The sequence below is a fragment of the Acromyrmex echinatior genome, chromosome 12 (genome assembly GCF_024713525.1).
Source record: "Acromyrmex echinatior isolate Ae372 chromosome 12, ASM2471352v2, whole genome shotgun sequence".
Classification (NCBI taxonomy): Eukaryota; Metazoa; Arthropoda; class Insecta; order Hymenoptera; family Formicidae; genus Acromyrmex; species Acromyrmex echinatior.
Genome location: NC_141863.1, coordinates 7,020,764 through 7,041,437, shown reverse-complemented (window position 1 = coordinate 7,041,437; position 20,674 = coordinate 7,020,764). Strand labels below are relative to the sequence as shown.

General features: G+C 30.5%; 3 protein-coding genes across 6 annotated transcripts; 2 read left to right on the top strand and 1 right to left on the bottom strand.

Annotated features, from left to right (window-relative positions):
- Nucleotides 1–132: 132 nt before the first annotated feature.
- On the top strand, nt 133–10,616 carry LOC105150006 (NPC intracellular cholesterol transporter 1 homolog 1b). 2 transcript variants are annotated; one of them, XM_011062784.2, is made up of 22 exons: nt 133–2,074; nt 2,681–2,895; nt 3,181–3,311; nt 3,383–3,512; nt 3,609–3,798; nt 3,900–3,992; nt 4,323–4,540; nt 4,803–4,901; nt 4,979–5,181; nt 5,475–5,675; nt 5,785–5,989; nt 6,085–6,201; nt 6,512–6,692; nt 6,792–6,919; nt 7,170–7,424; nt 7,644–7,807; nt 8,255–8,370; nt 8,534–8,676; nt 8,843–9,039; nt 9,204–9,435; nt 9,688–9,801; nt 9,935–10,616. In XM_011062784.2, the coding sequence occupies exons 1-22, from the start codon at nt 1,861–1,863 to the stop codon at nt 10,136–10,138; spliced, it is 3,750 nt and encodes a 1,249-aa protein (XP_011061086.1). In that variant the 5' UTR covers nt 133–1,860; the 3' UTR covers nt 10,139–10,616. The 2 variants fall into 2 exon arrangements, with proteins under 2 accessions (XP_011061086.1, XP_087267783.1); XM_087411657.1 differs by having other exon boundaries at nt 3,383–3,798.
- A 585-nt stretch (nt 10,617–11,201) lies between these two features.
- On the bottom strand, nt 11,202–13,978 carry LOC105150005 (polyubiquitin). Of its 2 annotated transcripts, none has more exons than XM_011062783.2 (2): nt 13,793–13,978; nt 11,202–12,827 (listed from the first exon to the last, which is right to left on the bottom strand). In XM_011062783.2, exon 2 carries the CDS (start codon nt 12,818–12,820, stop codon nt 11,441–11,443), a length of 1,380 nt encoding a protein of 459 aa, XP_011061085.1. In that variant the 5' UTR covers nt 12,821–12,827; nt 13,793–13,978; the 3' UTR covers nt 11,202–11,440. The 2 variants fall into 2 exon arrangements, with proteins under 2 accessions (XP_011061085.1, XP_087267791.1); XM_087411665.1 differs by lacking the exon at nt 13,793–13,978 and adding an exon at nt 13,638–13,753.
- Nucleotides 13,979–14,753: 775 nt separating this feature from the next.
- Nucleotides 14,754–17,957, top strand: LOC105147626 (uncharacterized). Of its 2 annotated transcripts, XM_087411661.1 has the most exons (9): nt 14,754–15,084; nt 15,212–15,291; nt 15,384–15,526; nt 15,704–15,800; nt 15,925–15,983; nt 16,233–16,525; nt 16,612–16,910; nt 17,045–17,164; nt 17,315–17,957. In XM_087411661.1, the coding sequence occupies exons 1-9, from the start codon at nt 15,019–15,021 to the stop codon at nt 17,763–17,765; spliced, it is 1,608 nt and encodes a 535-aa protein (XP_087267787.1). In that variant the 5' UTR covers nt 14,754–15,018; the 3' UTR covers nt 17,766–17,957. The 2 variants fall into 2 exon arrangements, with proteins under 2 accessions (XP_087267787.1, XP_087267788.1); XM_087411662.1 differs by lacking the exons at nt 15,384–15,526; nt 15,704–15,800 and having other exon boundaries at nt 14,763–15,084.
- The last annotated feature ends 2,717 nt before the right edge of the window (nt 17,958–20,674 follow it).

The following is a 20,674-nucleotide window of genomic DNA, read 5'->3' as shown; positions in this document are numbered from 1 at the left end:
TGTCTCTTTTTATTCCCTTTTTATCCGTATTATTGATGGTAAGAGATGCAAATTGATTTCACTTTGAAATTTCCCATTGTATCGTACAAATTATCATATTGATTTTATACAATTTGTTGTCAATTTATTGTAATTTAATTTTTTGAAATTTAAAATAAACTCTTTGCAATAAATGTAATTAAGCAATGGAGCAAAAAATCTGTAACTATTGGAAGAAGTTTGTTAAAAATTGACTAATTTTTGAATTTCTTGTGGTCATAGTCTGATTTGACTTATTTACCTCGATGGAGTTAAGATCCTTAAGTATTTATTGCCGAAAACAGAATTTGAAGAAGTTAAGCCGTTTCTGAGAAATTTTGCGATAGATAATCAAGTAGACAGATAATCCAACATTGTAAAATTGTAAAGTAATTTGCTATGCTCCACTTAATAAATACATGAAAACATTAACATAAATAGTTAGTTAAGGAATATTATTGGATAACTTATTTTGTAAAATAAAACTTATTTTTATTGCGTATATATTCATAATTCTTTAAGATTTGACATTGTATAATTATAGTCATTAAATATTAAACAGTTTTTAAAAAATTAAGGATACAAAAATAAAATATTAAGACATTATAAAATTATCAAAGATTACCTGTACGTTCTTTTAAACCCGTGTAGTGTAATATAAATACAAAAGCTTTATCGCATTGTTTTATAAGAGATACAAAAGATATCGATAACTCACACAGGTGTTTGATAAAATTTCAAATTGTTTGATTTGTGAAATAATAAATATTACAGATGATTAAACTAAATAATTAAGCTTACATACATAAATTGATTCCTAAACATTTCTTAACTTTAATTTATTTCGGGAGAGAGAGAGAGAGAGAGAGAGAGAGAGAATTTATCAAAAAGAATATTTACACATTCGCATATATTTAAAAAGAGTTATTTTAACTGAGAATAAAGAAAATTAAATGTAATGGCGAACAATTTATTTGTTTTCATTATAATTTTATTCTATTTATTTTATTTATTTCTAAAATAAAAGAAGGTAATGCTCACAATAAAAGAAGATCATTATTACATGCAGCTCGATGAGTTTTCACAAATGAATATTTCATCTAATTTCGATTCCAATTGAATAACTGAAAACCAACTGAAAAAGTATCAACATCCCCGTCTATCAGCTACGGTTATTGATAAACTCCGAATTCTTACCTGAGTGATAAGCTGGTAGGGACAGATATTTGATAAATACAATTTGATATAATAATGTACGTTGATAATCCGAGACAGTTGTTCATTCGATCTGAGAAAAGGAATATAATGCTAATTAATATCTTGAAACTTATTAATAAATCCGACAGTTCGACCGGCGAATCGCAATCCGCAAAGTGAAACAGACAAAGAATCTGCGAAGCGAAATATAATCAGTGATTACAGTATCCTCGGTGATTACAGTGACTATATAAAATTACAGAAAGAATTACGGTGAATATTTGACTGGAACAAAGCCGTTAAGTTTGAAGTTAGATTCCAGTTCATATCATAAAGAAATTAAATTGTCCGCGCTAAAATGAGAGATTTATTGTGCGGGAAAAATTAATAAATTACGGAAATGTATGGAAGCGCGAGATGGGAATTCGTTTGAAAAAGTACATCTTCGAAGAGTGGTATTTATCACGTTAATCTCGCTCGCGATTGATTTACCGATGATAATAGCAGCGTCTTGAAGTTACAAGTCCCATTGCTACTTTGTGCACCACGAGACATCGGCTGCTATTAGGACACGAAATCGAGGGTTTTCGGAACTTTCCTTTTGGTGGAAATTCTTCGATTAATAACTTCAAGTACATTCTCAAAATGACACGATTGGAAGTGTTCGGTTTTTTTCTCGCGCTGTGTTACGTCTTGATCTCGGCGGATGAACAGTGCGCGTGGTACGGTGAGTGCGGAATAGATTGGGAGACATTTTTTCCACGGACTTGCGTGGGAAAGAACAAGGCTCAGCCGATCAACAACTCGACGGCCGAAGCTGTTTTAATGAAAAAGTGTCCGCATTTTTTCCAGAACGGCGGTTTGTATATTGAAGTATGTTTTTGCGAGATTTGTTTGTCGCGATTGTCAGTGATTGAAAGATACAAAGTGACATTATCGCTTTCAAGGATAGGAAAAAATGGTGTCAAGACCGATCATTTTAATTAAGAGAATTCCAATTCAATGAAAATTTTAAGTGATAATTTATATAAGAAAGATGACATAATATTTTTATACTTACTTAAATGCATGCGTATTACTTTATAGTCACTAATGAATCTTTTTAAAGCTTTCATGTGACAAAAAAAAGATATAATTGTAGATATTATTATAGATAATATTATAATAGATATTATAAATATAATTGTAAATATTATTGTAGATATAATTATCTACGTATTTTTTTTATTTTCTAATACTTTTTTCTGGAACAGTCACTTGTTTGATTCCACGCAAATAATTGTTTCAATGGTTTTCTATGATTCTATTATACTATATATTATATATAATACTGCATGACTCTAAACTTGAGAAAAACCCAATTTGAAAAGAAAATATTGATAAATGTTCTTAGGCGATCTCACCTCACTCTTCCCTAATTTTAATTACGTGCGTTTACGTATCTGAAACGTTTGATGTTCTATAGAACCGCCAGAACGAACATGCTGTAATGCAAATCAAATCCTTACGATGGATAAAAGCATGGATATGGCGGAAAGTATTTACGGCAGATGTCCGACTTGCGTAAAAAATATGTTTCGACTGATTTGCGACTTCACATGTAGTCCTGAACAAAGTCAATTCGTGAGGGTGACTAAAAGTGCTGAGGAAAATGGCATGGAGTATGTCATCGAATCTCAGGTGATCCTCAGAAGTGTATTTTGGTCCTTATATTCTAATTTTCTCAAAAAAATAAATCTAAACATACAAAAACAGGAAAAGTAGACGAGTTACATGTTTAAACTCTTACAGGCTAAATAATAAAATATTGTAACGAAATTAATAATAATAGACATAAAAAATAGTAAATTAATATGTATATATTTAAATATAGCAAATAATTGTAATAGATAATTATAATTTGTAAAAATACGGCAAAATTAAAAACAATTTGTAGTGACAGAATTAAAATGTTGCTGACTGTAGGTTCACATCACGGAAGCATTCATAAATGGAACTTACGATTCTTGCAAAAATGTTATCAATCCTACTAGCGGAAATTTGGCCATGGACTTAGGCTGCGGTTCACTTGGAGCCAGTAAATGTTCCCCAAAATTGTAAGTAAGCAGTATGATGCCCACGTGCAATTATCGAAAATACTTATACACATGGCATACAATTCTTAAAGGTGGTACGAATACTTGGGCAAACTGAACCCTTTTAAGCCCTTCATAATAGAATATATTTATGACGCAGCTGACGAATGGAGTGCCGAACCATGGAATGTTACAACGAAAAATTGCAGCGAGGTTTATGATGTAAGTGCGAGAAGAAGAAACTTACATCGAAATTTATTTATTCATCTTAAATGTAACATGTTAAAATGTTTTTTTTTCTATATTTGGTTTTGCCAGAACTCGTCTAAGGTCTGTAGTTGCGTTGATTGTCCCACTGCGTGTCCCTTCGTTGAATTAGACATTGACGCAAATGATACGTTCATGATTGGCGAATTTAGTGGCTACGGCGTCATAGCGGCTATACTTGTCGTTTTGATTACAATTGTAATAGGTGGTATATACACAATGATCAAGAAACGTAAAAACGGTAAGAATAGGTATAAAATCAATCTTAAATTGATTTAAAAATTTTTTTTTTAAACTTTCTGTTTAATATTTGAAATTATTCCTAAATTTCTGCACTGTTAGGTATTTCCAAGACATCAACGAAAAAGACAGACAAAAACTGTAGGCAAAGCTATCAAAAAATCTTCGAAATAGCCTTCGCTGCTTGGGGAACAGGTAATTGTTTCTTTTATAAATGTAATTTTATGTTACATGTGTATGAGTGTGCTTATCTTAGTGATGGAAATTTATTAATAGCAATATTTCTTATATATGCATATTTTAATAATATAATTTTATAAACAATTATACCATATGAAATACACATAAAAAATATTGTCATTATAATACTCTCATATAGTTAAATGTAAATTAAAGTATTTAAAATGAATTACTATCCTTTTTATATATTATTAAAAAATTATTTCTTTATCATACATATAACGTGTAAAAGAATGAATTTTTAAATGCAAGAAATAAACATTAACGGTTCTCTATACTTAACAGCGTTCGCCAAGTATCCTATTATCATTTTGTTCACTATCTCCTACATCATTCTTGGTCTGAGTTATGGAATCACCTACCTCTCGGTAACAGTGAATCCCATAGAAATATGGGCGGCGGCGAATAGCAGGGCAAGGATAGAAAAAGATTATTTCGATAATCATTTCCAGCCGTTTTATCGGACCGAGCAAATCTTTATAAAGTCTATTGATCTTGATAAGGTAAAATACTTGTTGCAATAATTATGATACAACAATAATTAATATAGACATTCTTGTATAAACATCCGAATAAAACCTATAATATCTAATATTCCCCTCAATGTTACATTTTTAACATACATAATATATTTTTTAATATTTAAAAATATTAAAGAGATTAAAATTTTTTTCGTATTAAAAGAATGTTTATTATTACATACATATTTATAAGATAATAATAAAAGATTTTTTAATATAAAAATTAATATTTTTAATTCAATAGATAGAGCATAATACTACAATAGGAGTTATGGAGTTTGGACCAGTGTTTAACAAAGAGTTCTTGCTAGCCGTGTATGACCTGCAGCAGCAGATTCTTCAAGTACAATTAAAGAATTTATTACTCAATACTCAAAATATAATAATTAAGTGTGAGACTAATATTTTTAACGTTTGCAGTTAGGCCAAGATACTAACGAAGGATTAGAAAAGATCTGCTATGCTCCTGTACAAAGTGAATTTGTCGGACCAGTTACTCTTAATCTCTGCACTGTGCAAAGTATATGGGGATATTTTCAAAATGACCTCACTTTGTTTAATGAAACAGAGATAATCGGAGATTACAAAACTAATTATTTGGATTACTTGTACAAATGTATGCAGTAAGTACGATACGCTCATGTTTGTATGTCTAATAAATTATGCAATGCACTTTCAATAAAAATTTACGACAGTAATTTAGTACTCCTTAACCTATCATTTAGAGTTAGAATATTAATAATAATTCGATAATGGTAATTAAAAAAAAAATAATTTCACAATTTTGAAAAAAATGTAAACGTGTCAAATTTAAAAAGTAATAAGTCATTGAATCTTTCTTCCAAATGTATAATAACAATTTACATAATAAAAGTTGAAAAAATTAATTACATTTAAAATCTTAAATCTCTTTCAGAAATTCTTTTAATCCAGACTGCATGGCGCCGTATAAAGGACCCATAATACCTGCCTTAGCGCTCGGAGGTTTTTTGAGAAAAGGAGAATTTCAATACGAATCCTCAGATTACATTACAGCGACTGGATTAGTTTTAACGTTTCTGGTACGAAATTCTCTTAATGAGAAGGACCTCGTGCCGATCATCAAATGGGAACAACGGTAAAAGTCAAAAGAGAAAAGAGAATAAAATTGAATGAGGATGATACCGATAATAATTATTACTGCACGAATTATATGTATTAAACTACGCGATTATTGTAAATTTCAGCTTCCTTGACTTTATGGAAAAGTGGAATCAAGATGGTCGACCTGATTTTATGGATGTCGCATGGTCTACCGAAAAATCGATACAGGACGAATTGGATAGGACATCGAAAGCGGAAATGATAACGGTGGTTATCAGTTACCTTGTTATGTTCATTTATGTCGCTTTAGCTCTCGGTAAAATGAAGGCTTCCGTTATTGGCTGTTTCGTAAGTTTTACCTATACATTCGATCTCGTAAAATTATAAGACGCAATGCATAAATATATGATGCAAAATGCTTTAATTATAATTTTCCAATTTAGACTGGAAGCAGAATCGTATTGAGCGTCGGCGGAATCATCATAGTTATAGCATCAGTCGCTTGTTCTCTTGGTATTTTCGGCTACATTGGCGTACCAACTACTTTGCTTACAATCGAGGTATCACAATTAATTTGAAGAGTAATATAATATCCATTTAATATTCACAGTCTTGTACGTAAATTTCTTACAAATACGAAAACAAATTATGATAATAAAATTTAAGTGTATAATTTTGTAAAAAATATTAAAGTAAGTAAATTATTTCCTAATGTTTTTAAATAATACAAAATTAATATGGATAATAAAAAAATTAAACATCAAATCTATATTCATCAAATGTAATTTAGATAATTTAAATGATGTGTTGTATTAATAATAGAGACGTTTATACAGGTACAACAATTTAATGGTATAAATTATTGTTCAGGTAATTCCTTTCTTAGTGCTAGCTGTCGGAGTCGACAATATTTTCATCTTAGTACAAAATCATCAAAGAAATCCACGAGAAGTCGATGAAACAATTCCAGAGCACATCAGTAGAGTTCTGGCTGCAGTTGGACCTTCAATGCTGCTTACCAGTACATCGGAATGTTGCTGTTTCCTCATTGGTAAAGATATTACATAATTATTTAAAAAAATAAAGAAGAGTAGAGCCTTTCCTTCCGTTCGTAATTTTCCGTTTGTAATGTAAAAACTAAAAATTTCAGGTGCATTTTCTCCAATGCCAGCGGTCAACACCTTTGCAATGTACGCCTCGGTATCGATTTTAATCAATTTCCTTCTTCAAATAACAGCTTTTGTTGCTTTATTGTCGCTTGACTCACGAAGAGCTGAGGTAAATGTACAAACAATTTTCTTAACAATTTTTATTAATAGTTTTGCTGTGAAAGAAATCGTGTCTTTAATAATTAATAATACACATGTACAAATGAAAATTAATATTATTTTAATTATATTCGCACATTATATAATTACAATATTTCGATTTTGGAAGAAATTTTAAATCTTAACGATCAATATTTTAATTTTTAACGAGAGTCTCAAGACTTGTGCAATTTTTAAAGCGAATGACTGATATTTTTTAGAATAATCGCCTGGACGTTTTTTGCTGCGTTTCCATCAAGAATAGTTCGAATGCCAACGAACGTGATGGTATTGTTCACGCAATCTTCGAGCGCACCTACACGCCATTTCTGATGAAAACACCGGTCAGAGTTGTCGTCATAGGGATCTTCGTCGCCGCTCTCGCTACTCATGTGATGGTTTTTCCACAGATGGAAATCGGTCTGGACCAGAAGCTCTCGATGCCCGAAGACTCTTATGTTCTCAAATACTTTACGGTAAAGAATTCTTTTCGAAAAAACAATGAAAATCAAAATATTAGAATTATTACAATTCAACGCAATCATTTTCACTTAAAAATCGAAGCGAGAAATATTTTTCTCTTATTAAAATTCGAGAGAAGGCATTTACTTTATATTTTTAGAATATCATACATTTATTATACGGAATTGTTATATAAATATCATTATAACTATAAATGACTGTTGTATTTTCAGTATATGGAAGATCTCTTTTCGATGGGACCACCTGTATACTTTGTAGTGACAGAAGGCCTGAATTATAGTAAGAAGGAAGTACAGAACGTCATATGCGGCGGTCAAGGATGCAATACAGATTCTTTATACACACAGATTTATTCGGCTGCCAAACAATCCTCCGTGTTTGTATTTCTCATAGTTTAAGGAATCTCCAAAAAATGTGTTGCAAGTAAAAAAAAATCAAGAAAATAAATAAACGAAGACAATGGGCTAATGAAAATTGGCGCTGTAGTAATTGCGCTATTATTTCATAAATTCAATATTATAAACATATATATGTACATAGACAATTCGGTTAATCTTTTGGCCAACATCAGTATCAAAAAAGACGAATTAATGTAAATTAATGGTCGTGAGGAGATCCTTACTACTCTCCCACGCATTTTTCTTCTACTTCGTATTCTAACATAAAATAAAATATCTATTTGTTTTATTAAACTAATTTTATGCTCTTTTACTGCTAATCAATTTGGCATTTGCAATTATTTTCTGGGAATCTTTGTAGCTAAATTAATAATATTTATTTCAAAATATCACTCATGCAGGAAGAACTTTATTAATCATTGCAGATCCTATTTGTCTAAAGCAGCTTCCTCTTGGATAGATGATTACCTCGATTGGTCGTCGATTGGTAGCTGCTGCAGATATTATACGAACAACCAATCCTATTGTCTGCACACTAATGGTATGTATAATCACATTTCAAAATTATTATATTAATATACATGTTACGTATATGTATGTAATATCAATTTTCGGATAATAATGTTATGCTCTTTAAGCTTACGCAATTTTCTTTCTTATCAACTTTCTTAGCAAATTTAACTCGACGATAAAATAACTTATAGATAACTGTCAGCCATGCAGAATTATCATTGACCAGGATACCTCCCGTCCGAATGAAACAGGTTTCAGAAAGTACATCCCATATTTCGTGAACGACATTCCAGACGAAAAATGCGCCAAAGCTGGCAAAGCCCTTTATTTCGATGTAAGTCATCGTGTAACATTATTAAGAATCATCGCATTTTAATAAACTAGAATGGAGTATTTTTATGCACAAAATAAATTCTTTCCAATTCTAAAAACGTAACAAAAACTAAAAATTAGATTTTTTAAATAACAAAATATGCTAATAAAAATTCTTGTTTGAATAGGCAATAAACTTTTATTACGATGAGTATGGTCTAACAAATGTGAATGATTCGTATTTCATGGGTTATCATACGCCCTTAAAAAAATCATCCGATTGGTACGAGGCACTGGAAGCTGCCAGGATAATATCAGAAAACATTACAAACACAATCAACAATGCTAATGTGTCCGATCAAGAAATCCATGTATTTCCATATAGGTAAGATTTCAATAAATTAAAAAGAATTCTATGCTTTTACAATCGTCTAATTTGAAAAATTGGTACCTCGCAAAATATAAATTGCCAATTTTTCAAAATTTTTATACTTTTCTTACTATCATGTATTATTAGTTATCGAATAAATTTTTCATTGCATGTTTCAGTGTATTCTACGTGTTCTACGAGCAGTATTTAACTATCTGGCGAGAAACCTTATCATCGATAGGTTTATCCCTTGCTGTGATCTTCGTGGTGACGCTATTTTTCACAGGAATATCATTATTCTCCACAGTGATAGTCGTTCTTACTGTCTTGATGATAATAATCAATTTGGCGGGTCTAATGTATTGGTGGAACATCAGTTTGAACGCAGTTTCTCTAGTAAATTTAGTTATGGTTCGTATTTATTTTATTTTTGCTCGAGTTCTCTAATGAGATATCGCCTATAATTAAATAATTAATTATTTTTATCATAAATTTAATAATATTATATAGGAATATTTATTCGTTTATCAGATTACGATATAAAATTTTATTTAATTGATGTATGTATATGTTTAAAATAATTATATTTTTAAAAATGAATTGTTAAATTATATAATAAATTTACTATATTATTATTATGCACTAAAGTATGAATTTTTGTAGGCGGCTGGTATCTCCGTAGAATTTTGCAGCCATATAGTACACTCCTACATTACTTCTGTAGAAACGACGAGGATTGGTAAAGCATCAGAAGCTCTTTCCGTCATGGGAAGTTCTGTAAGTCCAATCAAATGTCGTGAAGTACCGATACATTTTCTAATTTAAATATCTCAAAAGAAAATCTCTAATTTTCTTGGATAAAATATATTTTGTATATAAATTCATTTTCACGCTAAATTCTATTTCGTAGGTATTCTCTGGGATTACTTTAACCAAATTGGTGGGAATCGTGGTACTGGCGTTTGCAAAAACACAGATTTTCCGAGTTTTTTATTTCAGAATGTATTTGGGAATTGTTCTGTTTGGAGCGACTCACGGGCTAATATTCTTACCAGTGTTGTTAAGTTTTATAGGTGAGTATCGCATAATCATATTGAAGCCGCTAATTTTTTAAAATGTAATAAGATATGTAACGCAATAATGTAATTATTGATTATTACAGGACCTGTATAGAATACTTATTGTTCTATGAAGATAAGAAAAACTTATAAAAAAAGTGTTCAACAATGGAAAAGCTATCCTATATGATTTATGCTTATTTAGAGATTATCAGTATGATTAGTAAATTATTTCATTAATATGATATGACTCTACAAAATTTTAATTTCTGCATCATTATTCGAATATCATTTGCGTTAGACTGAATACACAGTTGTATATTGTCAACGTGTAACAATCATCATGTATATAATTGTATATATATTCAGCAAATCAGTGCAATTTTTCATCGAAAAAAAATTTGTCTTATTGAAATTTTCCAGCAAGAGACACAAATTAACACAACAATCATTCTGTCCTTGTTCGATAATGAATAAGAAACAGATAGAATGACTCTTGTGTCGATTTGTGCTTCTGCTGAAAAGTTTCCATTATGTCGCGTGCGTTAACATAAATATTTTTGAGAAATTATCTTTTTTTTTCTAAATTTAAAAGTGCAAAAAATATATTGATATATAATATTCTTGAGACTTACACGGGTGCTTTCTATATAACTGTTGTGTTATATAGAAATATTGTTTCTATATAGGTTGGCATTTCAAGAATGGATCTAGACACGGAGAAAACCCGCGAAACACATAACAGTTATATTTTGATATTTGCATTTATATTTATAGATAAGTGAAGAACAAATAGTGAATTTGTAACTTTATCAGTATTCATCTTTCAAGTGATTGATTGTAATATCAAACATTTGAAAGATATAACTTATTCATCTATTAATTAAGCATTAAAATCAATAAAATTAAATAATATAAATTATTTAAAACGTAAACTTAGTCTTTCATTCTAATAAAGATTTCTCTTGGGGAGCCTTATATTGTAACTCAAATTTTATATTGTAGTAAAGGTATCACAAGTACGACAAATCATTTGCTTTTGAAGTTATATAATAAATATTGCACAAAGAAAATTTTTGATTGGGCTTTAAAGTTTACAGAAAAATCATTCGACCTTAATCCTAATGCAATTTAATGTTTATTAGACAAGAACGCGTTCATTTGCATATATATATTTGGATTACATTTTCTTACATTCTTGTTGCACTTCGACATAAATATTTTTCAAAGTAATATTATAAGTATACGTAGTTACGTGAAACATAAGTTAAAAAAAAACGTTAAATATATAAATGCTACCTCAATACTACTGATGCTATTCTTTTTCAATTTGCGACTACCTTTCTGTAGATTCCAGCTCACAAGAGCATACCTCCGCGAAGTCGTAAAACTAAGTGGAGTGTGGATTCTTTTTGGATGTTGTAATCAGAAAGAGTTCTGCCATCTTCCAGTTGTTTGCCGGCGAAAATCAAACGCTGTTGATCCGGTGGAATTCCCTCTTTGTCCTGGATTTTGGCCTTCACGTTTTCGATGGTGTCTGAAGCTTCGACTTCGAGGGTAATGGTTTTACCGGTGAGAGTTTTCACGAAGATTTGCATTCCTCCTCGAAGACGCAAAACCAGGTGAAGCGTGGATTCTTTCTGAATGTTGTAATCAGAAAGAGTTCTGCCATCTTCTAGTTGTTTGCCGGCGAAAATCAGACGCTGTTGATCCGGTGGAATTCCCTCTTTGTCCTGGATTTTGGCCTTCACGTTTTCGATGGTATCTGAAGCTTCAACTTCGAGGGTAATTGTTTTACCGGTGAGAGTTTTCACGAAGATTTGCATTCCTCCTCGAAGACGCAGAACCAAATGAAGGGTAGATTCTTTTTGAATGTTATAGTCCGAGAGTGTCCTACCGTCTTCCAATTGTTTACCAGCAAAAATCAAACGTTGCTGGTCAGGAGGAATGCCTTCTTTGTCTTGGATCTTAGCTTTTACGTTTTCTATTGTGTCAGAGGCTTCAACTTCAAGAGTGATGGTTTTACCGGTAAGAGTTTTCACGAAGATTTGCATTCCTCCTCGAAGACGCAGAACCAGATGAAGCGTGGATTCCTTCTGGATGTTATAGTCTGAAAGTGTCCTACCATCTTCCAACTGTTTACCAGCAAAGATCAATCGTTGCTGGTCAGGAGGAATGCCTTCTTTGTCTTGGATCTTAGCTTTTACGTTTTCTATTGTATCAGAGGCTTCAACTTCAAGAGTGATGGTTTTACCGGTGAGAGTTTTCACGAAGATTTGCATTCCTCCTCGAAGACGAAGAACCAAGTGAAGTGTGGATTCTTTTTGAATATTATAATCAGAGAGAGTTCTGCCATCTTCAAGTTGCTTGCCAGCAAAAATCAGACGCTGCTGATCCGGGGGAATTCCCTCTTTGTCTTGAATTTTGGCTTTCACATTTTCAATGGTGTCCGAAGCTTCGACTTCAAGGGTAATGGTTTTACCCGTAAGAGTTTTTACAAAGATCTGCATGCCTCCACGAAGACGCAGAACAAGATGAAGCGTAGATTCCTTCTGGATGTTGTAGTCAGAAAGAGTTCTGCCATCCTCTAATTGCTTTCCAGCAAAGATCAAACGTTGCTGATCTGGAGGAATACCTTCTTTGTCTTGGATCTTAGCTTTGACATTCTCGATAGTATCAGAAGCTTCTACCTCAAGGGTAATGGTTTTTCCAGTGAGAGTTTTTACAAAGATTTGCATGATGAATCTGTAAATAACAAAAAACACATATATTTTATTATAATAGTAAGTCTAATATAATCTTTGTATCATTAATAGTAAAATTCTTTCGCAATATAATAATTATTAGATGCTTTTTATTTCATTTGGACACAAGCTGACAAGTGTCATTCTGTTTTTTTTTATTTATGAAATGACAAGAAAAACATTTAGGTTAATTTGTGTCACTAAATGGAAAGCATTAAAAGTTTTAACTGCAAAAATACAAATTTAAGAATAAAAAAATTTAATTCAGTGTAGAAAAAATAAGAATGGTAATTTTACAGCATATTTGATTCCGATATTCTCAAAATGAAATTATCTTGAACGTTTCTATTTAGTAACATTTCATCTTTCTCAGCATTTAATGAGCAACAAAAATAGAAAAATACTTGTCAGCAAATAGAAGTATCCTTTTTTTTCTTTTTTTACAGTTTTATGTATTTTATTTCGACCTTTATAAGGTACATCGTAGTCATTAATTCCAATTGCAATCAACGGTATAAATGAATTAAATTTTTTTATTCTTAAATTTGTATTTTTGCAGTTAAAACTTTTAATGCTTTCAAAGCGTTAGATTAACGAAGAAATTAGGTCAAAGATATGTACGCTTCGTAGCAACGAACAATTTGCAGGTCGCAACCTCTACAAAGCACCTATTCACATAATGGCGTCCTTCCAAAAAATAAAATAATTTCCGACATTCTACTCTATCTACTAAATTTAATATAGGACAAACCTAAAGTGTTATTTTACGTGTTCAAGGTAAACGAACAATTTGAATCTTGCCATTACAAACCTAATGTAATATAATCGATCGCAAGGTATGACAGCAAGGAATTGTTACTTGGCAAAATGGAAGGACTCTTGGCGTCGACACAAAGCAGAAATTTCTAATCTGCGCAACAGTGAGATTTTCGTATACAATGATGAAACGGATAATCGATCGCTTACCTGAAATCGAAATGATCCGCAGCTACTGACTCGCAATGCAACCCAGAATCTTCAATAAAAGAAACTTATAAGAACAAGTATTATTGGATCAACTTTAATTAACTCTCTGAGCTCTCTACTTTCACAAAATATTGCAGTATAGAAACGCACGAAAAAATAACATCTGACGAGCACATTTCCTGCGCATGCGCCAAACGTGTCAATGACCGATAGGATAAAGTGCCTCCTCTCTAAGCGCCTCTGAAGGTCTGTTCTTTATTTTGTCTGAACTGGTGCGCGCAGTGCAGGTTTGTTCGTCTTGCTTAAGGGTTCCGCACAATAAAAGGAACAGGGAACAGAAAATGGAGAATAAGGAGTTCCGCACGATAAAAGGAACAGGGAACACAAAATAGAGAACAAGAATTTCAACCTATCAGAAGTCATGTATTGTGGAATACACAGTTTCTGATAGGTTGAAATTCTTATTCTCTGTTCTCTGTTCCCTATTCCTTTTATTGTGCGGAGTCCCTTATTCTTTGTTCCCTGTTGAAAATCATATCTCTATCCTTTCAATATCTAAAAATAATATTTTTTCTACGCATGCACAACACATTGTGAATACTATTCAATTCAAAATTTTGAATAGAAAATGCAATTTTTCAATCCAATTGAATCTAATTGAATCCAATTAAATCCAAAAAAGTATTCGCTATTTATATATAAAATACGCATTCGGATAGAAAAAAATTTCCATTTTAATCCATTCTCATTTGCTGGGTAATGATTTTTAGATACGATTAAAAAATCGATTCGAAAAAATTTATTCTTTAACGAATACTTTATATTATAAATGACAAAAATTCGAGGAAGAAAACGTAATGGCAAAAGGTGAATTATTTCTCGAGGAACTTTATTGAAAGAATTTTAGTAAGCGAGAAACATTTTGGGACATTTCAGCAACATTTTAGGAATGTTGTAATGTTTGTTGATGAAAAGTGCCCCTTACTTATTATGTACTGAGATGTCGTTTAGCATGTCTAGTTTAAGATGTCTCCATGCTGCTAATGTCACATATGACTGTAAACAATATGTGATTTACTCCCTACTTCTTAAGTCTGAATATTATATTTTCTAGAAATTTCAAAGTTCTTTTTGTTCTGTAAATTTGTTGTTTCATAAAAAGATATCGATCGATTGTAATTTTACTTTCTTCTTACAAATATTATTATAGAATTAAATTAGCATTAATGGAGCAAGTGAAAGTTTTAAATGAATATTATACTAATCTAAATTATGATGATAAAAAACAACATGTGAGTATTGATATGTGCAGTGTATAATAATGCATTGTTGATAATTTGTGAGATTTAATATTATTGCTAAAAGAATCTCCATTTTGTGTATGTAACATGTAATACTGTTTTATATGCATATTTTTAGGAACTATTGGAGAAGTTAAATAATATATATAATAGGATATTCGAGTATAGGTTTAAATACAACGATGATTTGATAACGAGGTAAATAAAGATAGAATTTTAAAATGGAATAATAAGAGACATAGAGATTGCTTTCATTTTTATTAGTTTATAATGTTCTCATTTCTGGACAGATTGCAGATACTGATAGAGACAATACATCAAAATATGCCATTTTTTTCATCTATTTTTAAACACATAGATGTGATCACTACTATTTTACACTATTTAACTGAATACTCTCAGATAATCGCTAATAAATTAGAAGTAATTTTAGGTACCGTAATATAGGCTACAGTAATATTATTCTCGCATTTGCAATTGAAAAATATTATTTATATTTTTAGTTTTTTTTTCTGATAAGTAAGAATAACAGATAACATAATAACAAACGTATTAAATTGATTATTTATGAAAGTTTTATAACTTTTATGTACTTTTAATGTTTTTGTAGACTACGTTAATGAGGAACTACCCAGTTTGTTAGTGATTACACTCATTACAATGTGCACAGGATCTATAATGAATTCATTTTTTCTAGATTGTCTCATGTAACTATGTATTAAAAATTCTCTTCACTAATGTAGTTATTCTCATACTTATTTATCAAGAAATTTTTATATTAAAATTAATATTTTATAAACTTTTTCTAATATCTTTTTCTATATTTTTTAGAGATGTGTCACAGAATATTCTAGACATGTATGATGACATACATTCTATTATAAGACACGGTACAAAGAAACATTTATTCATATTGGACGTTTTCCAACAAAGACAATTGATATAATAATAACATAAAAAATTGTTTCATCCTTATTGTTCAATGATAAACAATGATGAAATGATTCACTGGATCTACTTACTATGTCATCTGTCTCTTGCTGGAAAATGCCCATTGTGTATTATTTAATGTGTGTTATTTATAAAAATATGTTTTTGTCTTATAATTAAAATTTGTTATATAAAATGTATTTATACAGAATCTTATACAAGGAGTGAAATGATAATCTTAGAAGATTCGGATTTGTATGCAATTATTAATTATTTAATAATAACAGATCATTTTCCTTTACATAAAATATGGGTCCAAAAACGAGTGAATGAGAAATTTGTATGGCTCTTGAAGAATTATCGTTCTGAATTATCCATAACTATTGATACATTCCAATCATTGAAAGATATTCAATTTCTTCCATGTAACAACAAAATAAGTATAGTATCCATATGGTCAGAAAATGTTGTAGCTGCGAAGAATTTTGCATTATCTATAAATGTATATTATTTAAAATGTTTAAAAATAGTTGCCAAGAATTATTTTGAATTTTATTAAAATTTTTTTTCTATTTCATAATTATTCAGAGTTACCACCTAGTATTTATAAATACATATATGGATTTCCATGGTAGTAATCTACTTTGGATTTATAAACACTTGTATATAATTCAAATGAAAACTGAATATGTGATGTCGAATATTAATTACGAAAATGAATCAATTAATCAAGATCAGGAATCCAGTACGAATACGGTACATTTATCATCTGTTGTAAAAATAAATGATATTTTTGTTGGCGATCTTTTTTATGATGGTGCGTGGCAAAAACCCATAAAGGGCATGTATTGGAAGCATAATAACTGTTTATGGGCAAATGCAACACAGTAAGAATGCACACATTTCCTTAATATTTAAATTTTATTAGATTAACTGAACATATTATAATCTTCACTTAAATTTAAAAAAATTTTAAAAACATCAAAGTTTTAATCAATTAATGTATATATTGTTATTACAGTAGCGATATAAGAAAATGCTATCTATCTGCTAGGGAAGGATTCAAAACTTGGAGTAATATGTCTATTAAGGCTAGAATACAAATATTATCTGGATTTGTACTCGTATTAGAACTTACTGGGTAAATGAAAGTTATCCCGAAAACAGTTTTTATATATATATCTATACTATATCGTTTATATATATATATATATATATATATATATATATATATATATTTGTTTATTCTTGATAATTTATTACCAATTATCTCTTCGTTTTTCATTTTTAGAAAATTTGTATTAGCAACTATAGTAGACAGATGGATAAAATTTCCATATTTGTACGACTTTATACAAGGACACATTGAAAATAAAACGAGAGAAATATTATATATTCGTAAGCCATTAAGTGTTATCATACTTAAAGAGGAAAATGAAAACATTTTGTTTTTTCGATTGATACAAACTTTAATTGCTGGCAACTCTGTCATTGTAATGTTTGATGCAAACTCCTATAATCCGTCATTATATTATGACATGTTTTCGACGTGTGGAGTACCTCCAGGTGTTATAAATTTATTGTCACATGAAAATACAAGTACGATGGAATCTAAATTATGCTTAGAAGATTACGCAACGTACGCAGCTAGATATTTCTTGAAAGGCACTTCGTTGAAAACATATACTATTCCATTTAAAAATCTTACTGTACCAAGAATAATTATAAGCCTTCTTCAATAATTTTGATAATTTATGGCATGGATGTAGTATTAATTTGTGTTAGATATATGTTTAAAAATATAAACATCTTGATACATTTACTTTAATATTATGATTTCAGAAAAATATTTTGTCATTGACTGATCAAAATAAAGATCAATAATTTATAGATAATCGTATTTCATTTTGTAAATAAAGACTAACATTTATCCAGATTATGTTTTTATTTATGTATTTTTATTTGTATACGTATGTAAAAAATTGTAAAATTATTGTTATAAATTTAATGCTTTCACACACTCATGTTTCTAAAATGCGTTTTCCGTAGATATTAATTTTTAGTGATTAAAAAAAGAAAACAAATTTTATAGTATATTTTTTCTTTTCAAATATTTCATGTATGCAGATATAAATGCAGTATAGAAGTTTTTAGTTAATTAACTAGAAATGGATGGAGAATACACAAATGAATATGTTAATTTTTTTCTGTAATATTTTTTGTTACGTATATCTGTTTTAAACTTTATTTCGTATCTGTATGCAACAAATTAGTCAGATTGTTAACAATTATATGGATCAGCATGTTCCTTACTTTAGTATAATTATTATTCGTTATAAATGCATTATAAAATAAATCAGGTAATATCATTTTAGTCTATTCTTAAAATGCTGGTAAAAGTTGAATATTATCCAGATAATTGGAAAGGAAAACCTATTAATAAATAAAATGAATATATTATTGCTACATTACGCAGCGTGCTGTGACAACGTCTAGTTCCCTCAAGTCTAGTTTCTGTTACATCCCGATAAAATCCTCTTATTCTTTAGATATTCTTCATAGATACGATTTATACTTTACTTTTATCTTATCGCTAGATGTCCCTATTTTATCTTCGAAAATTCCATTTCTCTTTCATAAGAGGGTATATTCAGTATCTTTATTTAATTTTCAACATTTTAACATTCAAACTAACAGATAGATCACGTTATATACTTTTATGCGTCATAAAAATTATCTACAGATTATTCTAGAAAGAATGTCTAAGAATATCACACGATCTTTCTCAAAGAAGCCCTCTTATAAAATAACAAATATAAAAGCACATTAACATTAATAATAATGTATATTATATTAGCGTTTAACGATTAAGTAATTAAGTTTAACGATTAGCAGTAAAATAGAAATCTTCCTGAATGCGAGAACGAATATCTTTTTTTTTCCCTTTTTCTTTTTCTAATAAAATTAAATTAATTTTAAACATATGAATGTAGTGAATTCGCCTCGCATAAAGGATATTAAGGAAAATCGAATTTTTATTACAACAAATTGTTAAAACTCAATCATTACTTATTAAGAATAAACTTGTAGAGTGGGGAGTAGGGCTTTCGCGGAGCCTTGCTGCCTTATCTCAAGGAAAGCGAGTATAGTATTTCTACCAAATTTTGAGGAGTGTCGATTGGTTCTGAAAGGATACTCCCACACTCATTTTTAGAATATAAAAGGAGCTGCCAAAGACAGAAACTCAGTGCTCTTCTTTTCCTATCCTCGATTAATTCATCAGTCACCCAGCCAGACAGTCAGTTAGTTATAACTATTAAGGTGAGAACTATCCTCGCGTTTCATCAGAACCTCACTTCCCTGTCACAGGGAAATACTCGACTATAGTTTGTTGGTTCTTACATTCTGATCCAGATTAAACCCTCGGTGGAAACTAGGCCAATGATAGACATATTGCCACTACGACTACTGCGGTTTTCAAGGGCTGTGTTCCAAAATTGATTGCCAGCGCTACAGGTATGTGGTTATAAAAAAATGCTACCAATTTGAAATGTGTATTCGCACTAATTGCATGCTTACTAATGGCTCCCGTACACAGAACGCGGCAACGTTTGTCGCGCGGCGGAAGTTGGCATTGAAGATTTAAGATTGAAATTTCACCAATGAAGGCAAAGAAATTTTGGCTTCTTTTGTTCTAATTGGTCAAATTTCAATCTTATTCTTCAATGCGTCTGATTCCAGCTTTATGGCTTCTGCACACTGGACGCTTGTCGCGCGGCAAAATGAAACGCGTTAACCAATGAACACATTAGGAGCTGTAAGCTTATTGGCTACCGCACATTTTGCGGCGCGGCAAGCGTTTCTGCGTCCAGTGTGCAGAAGTCATTAGAATCTGAGCACAAGAATTGTAACACTTACTTAGACTTAAATTGTGACGTAAGAAATGCACAAGCTTTCATGTATGACGTACAACTTATTACCATATCTCCAAGAGACGACAATAGATCGTACGTTATACGCCAAACGTACCCTTAAGCCATGATCAGACTATGTATTGGAGATTGAGATTAATAATTGATGTTCGATTAATGAGAACAGAGCAGGCCGAGATTGAGATTGCAGATTGAAATATAGGACTCCATCTATTTTTCCAATCTTCAATCTCAACCAATAAGCTTCCAGTATTTAAGTCACATTACTAACCTCGCGTTAATAACCTCACCAAATATATTATATATGTACAAAATAATAAGTTATAAAAGCTTATAAGTACAAACACAGCACAATTAAAACGTGTAAGTACAATTAAATGCGTATTTAATAATTTTTATTATGTGTGATTCTAGCTATTCGATATTCTTACTAATCTCGATCTTAATTGCTGTTGGATACAATTCATAGTGTGATCGAGCAATCTTCAATTTTAATTTCAATCTTAATTTCAATCTCAATTTCCAATGCATAGTCTGATCACGGCTTTACGCATGATGCATCATTTGTCCTTGTTGTTCACCAAATAATAAAGAAGGATAAAATAATATAGCATACGCTTCATGCGTGACTTGGAACGCATCCCATGTATACTAGATTGGACGCTTTCTAATAGGATGAATCTCTTATTGCCTGTACTTTTCATTGTGTTTCCTTCACA

Bases quoted from the DNA above. Each gene is read 5' to 3' on its own strand.
- LOC105147626 (XM_087411661.1), top strand. From the start codon at position 15,019: ATGGAGCAAGTGAAAGTTTTAAATGAATATTATACTAATCTAAATTAT. The intron at 16,526-16,611 runs GTATATTATTTA...ATAATTATTCAG, and splicing joins ATTTTGCATTATCTATAAAT to AGTTACCACCTAGTATTTAT. The intron at 16,911-17,044 runs GTAAGAATGCAC...TTGTTATTACAG, and splicing joins TTATGGGCAAATGCAACACA to TAGCGATATAAGAAAATGCT.
- LOC105150005 (XM_011062783.2), bottom strand. From the start codon at position 12,820: ATGCAAATCTTTGTAAAAACTCTCACTGGAAAAACCATTACCCTTGAG.
- LOC105150006 (XM_087411657.1), top strand. From the start codon at position 1,861: ATGACACGATTGGAAGTGTTCGGTTTTTTTCTCGCGCTGTGTTACGTC. The intron at 7,808-8,254 runs GTTTGTATTTCT...TAATCATTGCAG, and splicing joins GCTGCCAAACAATCCTCCGT to ATCCTATTTGTCTAAAGCAG. The intron at 8,677-8,842 runs GTAAGTCATCGT...TTGTTTGAATAG, and splicing joins GCAAAGCCCTTTATTTCGAT to GCAATAAACTTTTATTACGA.